Source organism: Melanerpes formicivorus, unplaced genomic scaffold, assembly GCF_026170545.1.
Source record: "Melanerpes formicivorus ecotype bairdi unplaced genomic scaffold, bMelFor1.0.p_v2 SCAF_2, whole genome shotgun sequence".
NCBI classification, from domain to species: domain Eukaryota; kingdom Metazoa; phylum Chordata; class Aves; order Piciformes; family Picidae; genus Melanerpes; species Melanerpes formicivorus.
The window spans coordinates 22141488-22155338 of record NW_027142354.1 but is presented as its reverse complement, the minus strand read 5'-3'; the positions used below and the strand labels follow the sequence as shown (position 1 = coordinate 22155338).

General features: G+C 37.1%; 1 protein-coding gene and 1 long non-coding RNA gene across 10 annotated transcripts in view; one reads left to right on the top strand and one right to left on the bottom strand.

Annotated features, from left to right (window-relative positions):
- The window catches only part of LOC137448464 (uncharacterized), a 106201-nt gene that overhangs the window by 49002 nt on the left and 43348 nt on the right, over window positions 1-13851 (top strand). For 4 of the 9 annotated variants that reach the window (XR_010989099.1, XR_010989107.1, XR_010989098.1 and 1 more), the window contains 3 exons: window positions 3304-3420; window positions 9453-9481; window positions 9906-12008. This is a non-coding gene — a long non-coding RNA (uncharacterized lncRNA). Of the gene's footprint in view, window positions 1-3303; window positions 3421-9452; window positions 9482-9905; window positions 12009-13851 lie in introns of those variants that run through there. The other 5 variants (XR_010989103.1, XR_010989102.1, XR_010989110.1 and 2 more) reach the window with 3 other exon arrangements.
- Window positions 22-13851, bottom strand: part of PACRG (parkin coregulated) — a 240024-nt gene continuing 226194 nt past the window's right edge. The window contains exon 6 of the mRNA XM_068152975.1: window positions 22-770. Within this exon, the coding sequence (XP_068009076.1) occupies window positions 610-770 (161 nt within the window). The 3' untranslated portion in view covers window positions 22-609. The remainder of the gene's footprint in view (window positions 771-13851) is intronic.

The following is a 13851-nucleotide window of genomic DNA, read 5'->3' as shown; positions in this document are numbered from 1 at the left end:
TTCCACAAAAAGGTAAACACCTGGAAAACCAAGATCAGGAGTGTGTAAGAAACATGAATTAATTTAATGACAATGCTTTATAATGGACAATATAATTTTTCCTGCTGAAATGGGCATATACATTCAACAGTTTTATTGTATGTCAGTGCACATTATTCAGCACAGCTGCCACAGAGACATCACTGAACTGGTGTTTCTCTTCCATGACAAACACCTATTAAGCAGTCAGCATAAACTCTTCTTGTTACAGCTTCTGACATCACCCTCAAGGCAAGTGGACACAGAATGGCAATTGCTGTATTGCGTATGAAAATCATAGTTTTATTGTCTATACAGCTGAAGGTTTAACTCAGATTCTTGCTTGAGTCAGCTCTGTTATAAAGGAGTGATTCTTTCAGAGAACAAACAAGCACAGTACACCATTGTAATCAAAGAAACAGGCACTATTTATGCATTGGAAAGCTTTGTTCACAACAGTGCTGACACTCTAATGCCCCAGAAGCCACTATTTTAGCAGCTGTAGAGAAAAAAGCATGACTAACAAGATACCATACAGAGTCAGATACAGTTTTTTTAGAACACAAATGGAATTATCTCATTTGATACAACTCAGTTTAATATGCACGACTGGTAAGTAGGGATCATGTATTTAATGTTTATATAAGCAATTTCTCCACCGTAGCGTTCAAAGGCTTCCAGTGTCTCTTGAATCAGATCTCCAATATTTTCACGCTTCTGCTGGCTGTAGTCTATCCCATCACCTGAATTAACTGGTTAATAAAACAAACAAAAGAATTTCATTAAATTTACTGTTACACTGTGAATAATGACATGGAGAATTAAAATTGCTGGTCAGTCACTGTGCTTCTATGAGAAACTTTGTTCTGTGAGACAAAACGGGGTGGTTTTGGTATCTCTGTAAGGCTCTACACAGGCTCTGACTTCCAACGCCTTCAAAATTTATGTACACATTACTTCAGTGTCTAAGTGAAAATCCTAATAAAAATAAAGAAAACACATTCTCTTATAAAATGAAGATGGACTCTTTCTTATACAGTTAATCTCTTAGGACCGTTATTTCTTTGCTTCTAACATTGCTTATTTAGGACAAAATTCTACTGCCAGATGCACAAACACTTATCTATAGAACGTGACTCAAAATAGACTTGTGCTGGTTTGAAATCTCAAATAGGTATTGTTTCAGGATTGTTCCATATTAGACATCATATTCACACATTTATCTTGTTTCTGATAGAGGGGATGTCTTGTGGCCTAAAATAGATATTTGGAGCATGACATAGCACTCACTGAATTTCTGCTCTCTGAAAAATACGTAAAATTTAGTCAATGTCAAAAGGACAAATTATTGCAGCCACCAGATGCAGCATTATTCTTTATGCTTTCTCTAACGTGGACTAGTAATGGTGACATATATTCATACACACAGAGCATAATTCTTTAAAGAAAAAACCCCACACAACAATGTGAACAATTTTGACATCAAAAAATGCAAGAGCAAGAAATAACTTCATCTGCAATAATGCTAAGAGATTTTAAGGAGACAAATATATTTAATTTTGGTTTAGAACAATATTCTTAACATGGATGTATTCCAAGACATACATCAAAATTACTTTGGTGGGAGCATAAAAGTACTCAGATCAGATGTGTTGTAATGGTCAAGTGGAGCTACTGTCACTGCTGTAGGATAATGCACACACAATATCAGTCAGTGGACTCCAAGCAGTGGTGGCAATGTGCCCAGAACATGCATCTAACATCTGAAATGATGTTGCTTGCCTGTGGGCATGGTCTGACAGCCAGTAAAGAACACATTGCCAAAACAATGCAACCAGCTTCTCAGGTAGTGTCTGCCTTTAACATTAGAAACATGTTGCACACAAGCACAAAAGGAGACTTTGCTTCTACTGCTGCCTTCTCATCCCCCGGCCAGTGGGGTGTAGATGTACAACTGCACCTATCCATATAGCCTCTCCTTGGCCCAACAATCTGGATTTAAAGTTTGTGACTTTGTTACTAGTAAAGACTGAAGAACCATGGTCATGAAAAGCTGATGAGCATGTGCAAAAATCACCCTTTTGCTGAATTTTCCCATAAAATATCTGATTGTTCTCCAAGTTAACTATGTATGTAGCAGTTTTTCAGACTCCTTACACATGTATGTCACTGCATTTAAATGTCACAACATTCACAGTAATACAGATATAACGTTCAAGTGCTGGGCTTCTGAGAAGAAAGGCAGTAACTGTTCTGGTGGTTATTACTTTTAAGCACATAAATACTTTCCTATATATTAACCATTTATTTCACTAACATGAGAAGCCAGGGTTGCAATATCAAAATTTACTACAATGAATTTACTGTAATATTAGAAATAATAGATTATGAGAACCCATTGAAAACACAGAAGTAATAAATAAAAGGGTTAGCTTATACCAAATACTAATGCAGCAATAAAAAGACGTCACAACTGAGTGCAATTTAGACAGAACATGGTTTACTCTTGCCAGTAACAACTGTGCCTCAACACTTGTGTTGCATATGCACTGCCAGCACTCCCCAGAACATCTAGAGGTATTTCTGATTGCACCAGTCTGAAGCAAAGGAAACCCTGAACCTTGACCTAAGTCTTGGCAAATATGCAAAGGAATTACTGACTTTCCAACCATTTGTCTATTATCTGTAATTTTAAGCCTACACACATGCTCTGCTAATGAGCTTACACAGCTTTCATTGTTCTTTCAAATAAGCAGTGAAAAAAAAATGAGTTCTCTGGAAGTAATGGTGATACATTACTAACCAAGTTTGTAGGAGGCCAACAAAACATCACAAAGCTTGTAGAGCAGAGGTATTTTCTTAAATCCCATGTAACAGTCTTTATTATAGAGCATAGTCCACACAGTAAATGACGCTTTAGTATCGTAGTATCATTCAGGGTTGGAAGGGACCACAAGGATCATCTAGTTCAACCCCCCTGCCATGGGCAGGGACACCTCACACTAGATCAGGCTGGCCAGAGCCTCATCCAGCCTGGTCTTAAACACCTCCAGGGACGGGGCCTCAACCACCTCCCTGGACAACCCATTCCAGGGCTTCAGCAATCTCATGGTGAAGAACTTCCTCCTCATGCCCATCCTGAACCTCCCCACCTCCAGCCCACCTTTACATGCTTTGATTAAAATATGCTTAAGAGAATGAGGCAATGATAAAGGAAATAGCCTGCAAGGGAAGACTGAATGTGTGGTGTGCAGACCGTCACTACTTTTTTTTTTTTTCCTACAGACCATCTGTGCTGTACAAAAGTTTGTATCCTCAAGATAGCCATAAGTCACGTTAATGTCATGACAGAAGCTACATTCAACAGTATCAGGAAGGTTATGTCAGCATTGAGGTCACCTGGTAAGTACCAAAATAGGCATCCTATGCAGTTATAGAAATTAACAAATCTTACAGACAAAGAAAGATAATCATTTACTCAGCAGGACAACATCCACTAAATGAATGAGTCAGAATGGTCAGCCCAGTTCACCTAAGGGCAAATAGCTAATCATAATAACCATTAGTTATCAAAACTAAAAAGAAAATACATGGAAAAAAATAAAAGGGAAAAAAAAAGCTGCTGAAGTACAGCAGTCTCAGCCTGCCCTTTTCTGGTTTCCTCTGCTTCCAAGTTAGTTTGCATGAGAAGCCAACTTTGTCAGACACAAAAATATTGCATATGTAAAGTGTGAACATGGATCTGATTCAAGCTCTTTATGAAGCTCTCCTTTGTGAGGGAGAATAAATCAACATGAAAATGCTGGGAAGCACGTCTGTCATATCTTTGTCTCAAAGTGAAATGTCTGGCAAATTCAGCATGCACTGAGAACTCTTTTCACAGCAAATGTTATTTCTGTGTTTAGAAGAAACACATTGAAGCGATACTAACAGATGTAAAGGATTACAAATAGGAGAAGATTTCACTTACTTTACTGGATCAAAAAGTTAGCTACCAGTCTCCTAAATCATGCATTAAGGTTTTGCACCTGTGGAGACCTGTGTTAACTGATGAAATCACACAGCACATGAAATCCAGAAGTGGCATGCCCTGCCCTGCCGTCAGCAATGCTGATGCCCTCTGCTGTAGCCAAGAACACCCTGCTCAGACCCTCGGGGACTAAACTCAACATTTGGCAAGGAATGGAGGAGGATTTGAATTTTGCTTTAAAATATGGTTTGTATTTGAGTCTAGACATGCTTCTATTCATGATTCAGGATATTAAAAAAATATAAAATATAAATCTAATGCTACTTGTATCCTATGTCATTTAATTTAACATTTTCACTAGGGTAATGCTACATATATAAAATTGTATTGCGTTAAAGAAGGATGGGCAAGTTTCTCTCAGTGTATTAAGAGTCTGATAGGGTGGTTTTGAAGTCCTGGAGTGGACGAGACAGGTAAACCAACCTTTAAAGCTCAGTCAGATCAATCCTTATTTCAGGACATTTGTTAGCCTCTGAACGTGTCTGAGATCTTCTTTAAGCTTATTAGATTTCATTTCAAGGCAGGCCAGGTCTCAAACAGAGGGTTTTTTAATCCTCTGAATATGTCAGAGTAGGTCTTTGTAAATATCTCACAGATACCAGAGCTCAGTCCTGGTAGTGGCTGTTCCCAAGATTCTGCTTCAAGGAATAACAAAGTATGACCATACTGTTCATATATCTGCTGTTGTAGGAACATTGTAGATCTTGGGATATTACAGTTGTCCCAGATGTTAAATATTAGAGGAATGCTTAGTGTTGGAGGACAGAATAATACTTAAAAGAGATTTCAGAAGACACTATAAGGGAAGTGCCATGTTCTCAGCTTAAGAAACATTTTAAATCAAATTGTAACTTAAAGGCTATTCTTTTATTTTTTACTGATGTACATTTGAGAGTATATATACACACATATATTTCAATTTGTGGCTCCTAGCAGAAATTTTGCAACTACTATTAGTTAAAAACAAAAAACTCTTCTATGATGGGATTTTTTTTTTTTACACATGAATAAATCTCTTTGGAAAGATACACACCATTCCTCCCTTTTTTAATCTGGAGAAACAGAGATAATGAAAGGTAAAGTGACTTGCTCCAACTCATGAATGCAATCAGTCAGAAATCATGAGTTTTGACTTTATATTGTAGATGATGAAAGTACTATTTATGGTGAAATATAGCTATGGTAAAGATAATTTTTAAGCTGCTCAGTTCATCCTTGTCACACCAACAGATATTCTCAGCAATTAAAATGATTGCAGTAATCCAACATGCTAACCACTTAACTGAATAAGATTTTTACTTGAAAAAGTCAACAGTGATAGGATTGCAGAGTGCAGATATTTCTCAGTACAGAACTGTATTTCTACATAAAAGCCCATCACAGAATAATATACAGTTAAGCAATAAAACCTGAGATTAAAATATTTTGTGGACAATTTCAGGGCTTTATTCCTTATAGGAGTCAGAATCAGTACCAAGAAATAAATGGAAGATGATTTTAGATATAGATTGACATGCATGTGGGTCAGAGTTCACATCATGTAAGTTCACTGCTCAAGTACAGTTCAGACCTTAATTAATTTTTCAAAGTCCTCTTGTTAGGATTAGTTTAATTGCCATTTAAAAAATGTTGGTTTCCTGACAAGAGTGGAAATGAAAGCCCCTGATGAGTCAATGAGGTGGGAGGGAGGATGGCTCCTTTGTATCACTCCTTTCACTGTGACTCAGAAATTGTCAGCTCCAGGAAGGACGAGGTAGTTTGGTCCCCCTGTTCATTTAATTGAAAGTTTGTCAAAAGTCACAGGCTAAGCCTCCTGTCTGCTAAGAAACACAGGGATGCTCCAGTGAAGGAAGAGCCATGAGGAAGTTATGACTTTTGGTTGTTAGTAGCCCAGATAGAAAACCTCATGTTCCATTCTTGAAAGCTCAGAGCAATGTGAACACCAGTTTTACATGATTCTCAGAATATCTGGATTATGTTAATGCAAAAGTGAAAACTGGCCTCATGTAGGCTGGTCCCAAAGCAAGAGCATTGGAAAGAGGAACTCATAGATTAATGTATGTGGAAAGACCATCTGGAACTATCTGGTCCAACTGCCTGCTTCGCTTTCAAAGTTAGGTCAGGTTGGTCAGGGTGAAATACCTGAAGTTGCTCAGTATAGAGTAATCACAGAATGGAAATGATGCAGAGATCCCCTTGAGCTGGCAGAGCTTTTAATCAGGTGTTTCAAATGTGTTGAAGGGAGGCACTACTTAAATATTAAAACATAGCTGGTTAAAGAGGATTTGATAAAGTCACAAGCTTCATAGGGAGAATTATTACCTGTTTTGATACAAAAAAAAAAAAACCCTAAACTTTTGGCATAGTAACAGATCCTAACCTGCATATACAACATTACTTTTGGAAGCTTAATCATATACTGAAGAAAGAGGCACAGGTTTGGCTGAAAAATGAACAAAATTTCATTAACACTCTGACTTGAAACTATGAAAACATAATGTAAGAAAATTTAACACTTATATTACAAAGGCCTTTAAAACACTAAAAAGAAAAGTACTGATATACTTCAAGGAGTCCAAATCTTTCAGTATACACAGACCTGGTTTTTGACACTCTCAACATTTATGAGTTCCTTGTCTATTGCTTTCCTTGGCTCTTCCTTCTATTTACAGTCCTACAGTCGCAGAAGAATGCTTTAATCCAAGAAGAAAGCATGTATGCTTGGAATGAAAAAAAACAAAACAAAACAAAACAAAAAAACCAAAATGAATGCAGAGACCTTTCTGGTCAACATAGATCTTAGAAAATAAAACAATCTTATACTCTTGATATAAATGAGCTAGGTAGTATTGAGGTTTTCTTCATTTTCGTTGAAGACGTTGCTTTAGCATAAAACGGATTCTTTCTGTAGTTATCTTCCATATGCAGCTAACTTTCATTTATTTCATCAATTTGCATGATTCAAAAATGTGAGTGCTGTTACTATAAATAATTTTCAGAAAGTCAACAATTCAATAAGTGGAGGAAGTGTCCTGATTGGAAATTAAACATTTGCCTAACTTACAATGTTTTACTAATGATGTAAGCCTGCTAGAGATAGCTGTAAGTACTCTGAAATGGCTACAAGTATAAAAAAATAATCAGAACAACAAACAAACAAGCAAAAAAAGAGAAGCAACTGAAAATGAGCCAAGAGAGCAGCTGTTACCACAGTTTTCCATTTCCAGGAGATGATAGCAATATCAGATGTAATCCATTCTAAGCCCAGACTTTTTTTTTTTTTTTTTTTAAATAGAAGTACAAAAATTAAAATTAAATCACAAGTTTTCGTAACAAATTATACTAGCAAATATATTTAGGAGAATTTTATTGGTCTGGGGCTTTTCCCTCTGTAAGTATTTAAATATCATCAATGAATTTAGACTTTGAAGCTGCCTGTGCTTGTACTACTGATCAATACCAAAGAAAGCAGAAATAAATAATCTTAGATAAAGAGCGTGTTCAGCTGGGGAACAGAAAAAGGAGTCTGAGATCTCTGTGGCCTTTATACACTGTTTACTGTTGCAAAAGAATACATTAGGTCACAAATAGTGCTCAAGGTGCAACAAGAGGTGAACCACTTAGGTGACACTGATATTCTCCCTCTTGTTTTGGATGTGTATAAGCTAGTGCAGACTAAATATGGGGGTTTTGGGCTGGAAATCTTTTTCTGAGTGTGCAAAATTTGCATATCTTTGCTGGACTGATGTGAAATACATTTGCTTGTCACACCAATTTCTCATCCAAATATAGCACAATTAATGCAAAAATAATTAGAACCATGGAAAACCAATTTTTTTGTGTGTATGTGGAATAAACATAATTTATTTTTTAGAGCAATACAAAGTGACACAGCTGAAAGCCCCAAAATGCTGTAAAGATCACTGACTTCAGTATGAAAAGCAATTCTGCAACAGTCAAATTTTAATATTGAGTTAATTCATTCTTAACCTCTATATCATTGACAATCCATCCTCTTTCTCCCCCAGGAAGATTTTTACTTAAGTAACCAAAATACTTTTGAGGGAAAGCCCCAGGTTTTATTTTACAAGAAAAAAAATAATCAGTCCTTTGTGTTAATAACTGCTGATGTATTTGCACATACAAAAAATAGAATCGCAGAATCACAGAATGAGTTGGGTTGGAAGGGAACTCAAAAGGTCATCTAGTCCAACCCCCCTGCAGAGGCAGGATCAGGTTGCTCAGAGCCTTGTTGAATCTGACCATGAATATCTCCTGGGATGGGGCCTCACAAGGGGCTGGAGCACATGTGCTATGAGGACAGGCTGAGGGAGCGAGGGTTGTTCAGCCTGGAGAAGAGAAGGCTCTGGGGAGACCTTAGAGCAGCCTTCCAGTACCTGAAGGGGACCTACAAGAAGGATGAAGAGGGACTGTTTACAAATGACAAATGGCAATGGTTATAAATTAGAGAAGAGGATATCCTTAGATTGAATGTTAGGAACAAGTTCTTTACCTTGAGGGTTATGTAACACTGGAACAGGTTCCCCAGGGAGGTCAATATATTCAATATTTCCCATAAAAATTATGGGAGCATTGTATTAGAGGTCTGTAAGTTACAGGATATGCCTGATGTTGTCAGTTTCCTAATTTTTCTCTTCCCTACTTAAGTGAAATAAGCAAGAACCCAAAGTCAGCTGAGCATTACTTGAGAAGGGACAAGGAAATGAAAGCTCTGAATGACTGTGTGGATTTGCCAAGATTTCTTTCATTGGTATGGGATAAGGACAGAAGTTATTCAGTTTAAAGGGCAACTAGCACTGAAACTAGAATGTACAATCTTATCCTCAAGGTAGACAGGAGATCAGGTTATCTCATTCTGGTGCATTTTAGAAACTTTCTTTTTTTTAGTGCATATTTTTTAAAGTAAATTGAGGAAGCTGATTATTGTTTCTTTCAGATTTTTTTTTTCAGTTGGATTAATGCATATGTGAAATACAAAAATAAAGACAAATTACCTGCCCAGTATATGAACTGGCATTCTTTTTATGAGCATAGGAAGGACATAAACCCAAATACTTATCAAAAGCTAGCCATTTTACATGAAAAAAAAAAGTAAAATAAAAGCTTTCCAAGCAATCTGAAAAAAAACAAACAAACAACTATTTTTTAAGCATCTAAAATGTATTATAATGTACATTCTTTACTTACAATAATATGAAATACTTAAAAAAGAAAGAAAATTATGTCCCCTAGGTGTGGTGCTTCTGCAGATTCACAGCTTTGGAATTGTGAAAGCTGAAGCCTTTTGAATGCAATATGCCACATGAAGACTGATTTTAAATTCATTATTTTTTTAAAGCTTTGGTAATCTTTCACAAAACAGTCTCTTATTTATCCTTTTCAGCACTTTCCCTGCATTAACTGTGAAGAAAGGTAAGTTAATAAGGGAAACTATTTAATTAGTGAATATAACTGGAAAACACACTTTGTGTCTAAATTACACCTAGACTTTTGTTGCTCAAATATTAAGAAAGCAAGAGGTTCAGCAGCCTCCACTTTAATGTGCTGAATGTCTGAGATCTCACGTGAAAGCCAGTTTAATTAAGAAAGCTGCAATGCTTTAGGAAATACAGTTATGTGGGAAAAAAGCCAGCATCTCAGGTTATAGAAACATCTATCAGTTCAGTCTGCTGAAGTGATGCTTGAAAGTGCTGTATATTGATATGCATAGAAGACACTCCTGTTATTCTGTGGCACACAGTTTAGTGAGGATTTACCACTAGCGTGAGACTAAACAAAAGAAAGTAGAGCATATGGTCATCCCAAATAATCACTGCATCTTTTTGTGTCCTTTTAGATTGTTTAGTAAGCTGAAGGAAGACAATTTGAAGAATGGGAATAAGAAAGCTCTCCAGTATAGCTTACTGATTTCTTCAAACCTTGTTCTGACCTAAGATAATTTTCAAAATGTAATTTAGAATGTTGGCACATAAATACTCTCCTCTAGAGAACCCTTTAGCACTTTTTACTGATACTAAATGAACTGAGGAATATTTCTCTGAATATGTATTTCTTGTGAGGTAATCCATGAAAGGAATATTGGTTGGTGGCATGCTGTGAAAATGTACAATGCATCTCAATGGTTACTAAAAGTCAACCATCTCAGGTACAACTGCTTAGTTGTCTATCTTGCCATCAAGACTGCAGGGATGCAAATAATGGAGCATGCTGATACTTGTGTGCTCCTAAATTGCCTGCTATTTTCATTTGTATGAGAAGAATCACTTTGCTGAGTTTGAGAAACAGCCCAGAAAGGAACTGAACTGCAACAGCAGTTGACAGTGGAAAAAAAGCCCTATTTGTAACACCGGTGGGTATGTGCAAAACAGAAGATCACAGAATCACAGAATGTTAGGGGCTGGAAGGGACAATGAAAGATCATCCAACCCCTGTTCCAGAGCAGGATCACCTATACCAGATCTCACAGGAATGCAGTCTTGAATATCTCTAGACAGGGAGACTCCACAACTCCAGCCCCAGGCAGCCCGTTCCAGTATTCCCTCACAATGAAAAAAAATTTCCTCATGTTTATATGGAATTTCCTATGCCTCATCTTCCACCCATTGCTCCTTGTCCTGTCATTGGGCTTCACCGAGAAGAGCCTGGCCTGGCCCTTCTTGTGGATGGGCATCACGTTGGCCAGCTTTCAGTCATCTGGGATCTCTCCAGTGAGCCAGGACTGTTGAAAAATGATAGAGAGCAGCTTGGCCAACTCATCTGCCAGCCACATAGCCTTCAAAACTACCACAGCCACTATAGGTATCATAGTCTCTAGATTGTGGGTTTTTTTCAAGTGTACTCCTAACTTTTTCACCAAGGAATCGCGCTATTAAGTTACTAAAATGCAAGCATTTCATTGATGCCTAAATAAATTTCTTCATAACAAAGAAGTAATTGCACACAACAGGTGTGTATAAAAACAATAGGATGGGAAATGGTTAGTACCTTTTTTTTTTTTTTTTGAGATTAAACTGCTATTCACATATATATTTTTAAAAATATAATTAAAAAAAATTAAAAAATAAGTTTCTTATCATGTTTTAACACTTTTGTTCATTAAGAAAATGCTATTATTCCAGTAAAAAATGTTAACATAGAATCTTTCCTTCTTTCCTTCCATTCCAGATAGTGTTTTTCTGGGAAAAAAAAAAAATAAATCATAGGACCTAGTAATAGGAAAAAAAGAAGTAAAAGAGTATTTTCAAGAGTATTTTTCTGATTGGTAGTGTCCGTGATATAATGTAACTGTCGGCATGCATGAGTGTAGCAGCAAAAAATGATGCTGTTTCTTACATTGTTTATATCTGAAAAATTACAGTCATCCACAAGCAAATGATCTCTTAAAGCCACAGTTTTTACACATTTACTAAAAACAACCCCTTTAAGCTCATATATTCTGGGACTATGCAAAGAAGGAAAAATTTATTTTCTGTGCAAAGAGGATATGCTAATTTACCACACTCAGCAGGGTAAATTAGACCCTGGGTAATACCTTTAGGATACTTGTATGAGTGCCTTGCAGCAGAAAACGACCAACTGCTAGCAAGGCAGCACTTACAGTTTAGTTTGTAATACTTTTCTTAATACTTTTTCACATCATTACAGAAACAGTGAAAGTGAGCAGCATTAAAGCTTGAAAAACAACATTTCCTTCTCACATGAATTTGCATTTGCTTGTCCTAAACTGCTGCAAATATCATGTAACCATAAGCCAATAGTAGTCTGCTAGTTACAGCAAGTTCGTCTCCCTTAGTAGTGGTGATTTGAATTTTGATATCCTGTAACTTGTTATTCTCCAGCCAATCCTGGCATTATAAGGCAAAAATGACCACTTGCATTCTCAAACTTGAAGCTAAAGCAAGCTACATTTTTAAATTGCAACCTTATTTTTTTGTTTATAACTCAGCCATTTTACAGCCTTTCCATTCCTGACAAGCCTACAACTGTTCAATTTCAGAAGAAAGACAGCTCATACACACGCACACGCGTCAGGACAGGGAGGAAGAGGCAAGAGAAGTAAGTGACATGGCAGGAAAACAGTTAAATAGCTTGGCAGAGCACAAAGTGTTTGAATATTTGTAAATTTGCATTTTCATGTATTATAATGAAGAACAAAAGCAAAAAGCTGTCAAGAAAATACTTCCCTGGCAACTTAAATATGCTTTCTTACACTTGGGTGATCTGAGAGTACATGCACATTATAACAAGCTTTGCATTAATAACAATGAAATAGCAATTCCTATGAAAGAAAGTTGTGGGTTTGGTGTTTTTTTAATCAATTTGGGACACACTGAAAAGACAACCTGGATGACAGAATAATTTATACCAAAGTAGCACATATTTTGAGATTAATATTCTCTTGCAATTTTCCTGGAATGATTATTTCTCTGGATAGGGTCAGCCTCCAGACAAAAAGGGGAAGTAACACCTCACAAAATTCTCTCCAATAGGTCACAGACAGTTGCTTCAATGTTCTACATTGTTTAATGCTAATGGCAGCAGTGAGTTTACAGGCCTGTGACACCTCTCCTGTGAGGACAGGCTGAGGGAGTCAGAATTGTTCATTATGGAGAAGAGAGGATACCAAGGAAACCTTATTGTGGTTCCAATATGTGAAGGGGGTCTAAAAGAAAGCTGGTGAGGGACTTTTTAGGGTAGCAGGTAATGATAGGAGTAGGGGGGATGGATTGAAGCTAAAGGAGGGTAGATTTAAATTAGACATTAGAAAGAAGTTGTTCACCTCTCCTATTAACTTCCTTTTAATTCCATGGATAAAATATAGAGCAATTCAGAGATCTCATGCTGTTTGGTAATAGCCTTGTTTTAGAGAGGCATGCACTTTCCTCTCGCCTTACTGTAAAAAAGTGCTGAAGAGTCAGTAAGTCATTTTAGGCAGTTTTGTTATCAGATTGAGTGCCTCAGCCATCTGCCTCAACAACTCCTGAAACTGCTGGTAGTTGTCTGGCAGAGATTATAACCACTGCCACTGAATCCTCAGGAGTCATGGAAGAAGTCAGGGTAATATCAGTTTGTTTACACAATCCTCACTATTGTAATATATTCATATCTATCAGCCCAGATTGGTTGCTGCAGGAGTTATGATTCTAGTTCTGTAAGAAAAATGATACCATGAGATAAGAATGTTATTTTTAATAGGAAAGAAACAATAATTGCACTCAAAATTTTCAGGTAACTCCCTTGGTTTCAAACACTCAGGGAAGACAACTGTGAAAACATCCAGGCAGAATTAAAGACCCAAGGCAGAAGACAACATCACACTAGAAATATTTTACAGTCATAATGGAAATTTCAGACCAAGGCAGGCATTACATCACTTGGGTTTTGTCACATGGTCTTTGCAGGAGAATTGGTAGGGCTGCACTAAACACATCTCACAGGATAAAGTAGGAGTTTCTTCCCCAAGAACAGTGTCCAAGTGAGCAAAAGGCTGTACTGGGTTTGACTGAGCTGGAGTTAATTCTCTGAGAGCGTCTTTCTAGTGCTATGTTTTGCAGCCCTGTAGCTGGGTGCTGATAACACACCATTGTTTTGGCTACTATTGAACTGTGCTTTTCCAACATTTCCCTGCCCCAGGAGGGATGGGCAAAATCTTGGGAGGGAACACAGCTGGTCCAGCTGACACAAACTGGCCAAAGGGGTATATGACAGAGTTAAGCTCAGAGTTAAGAGAAACCTGAATTTGGCAGCTACATGAGTGGGCAGATCCTGAGCCCTTACCAGTC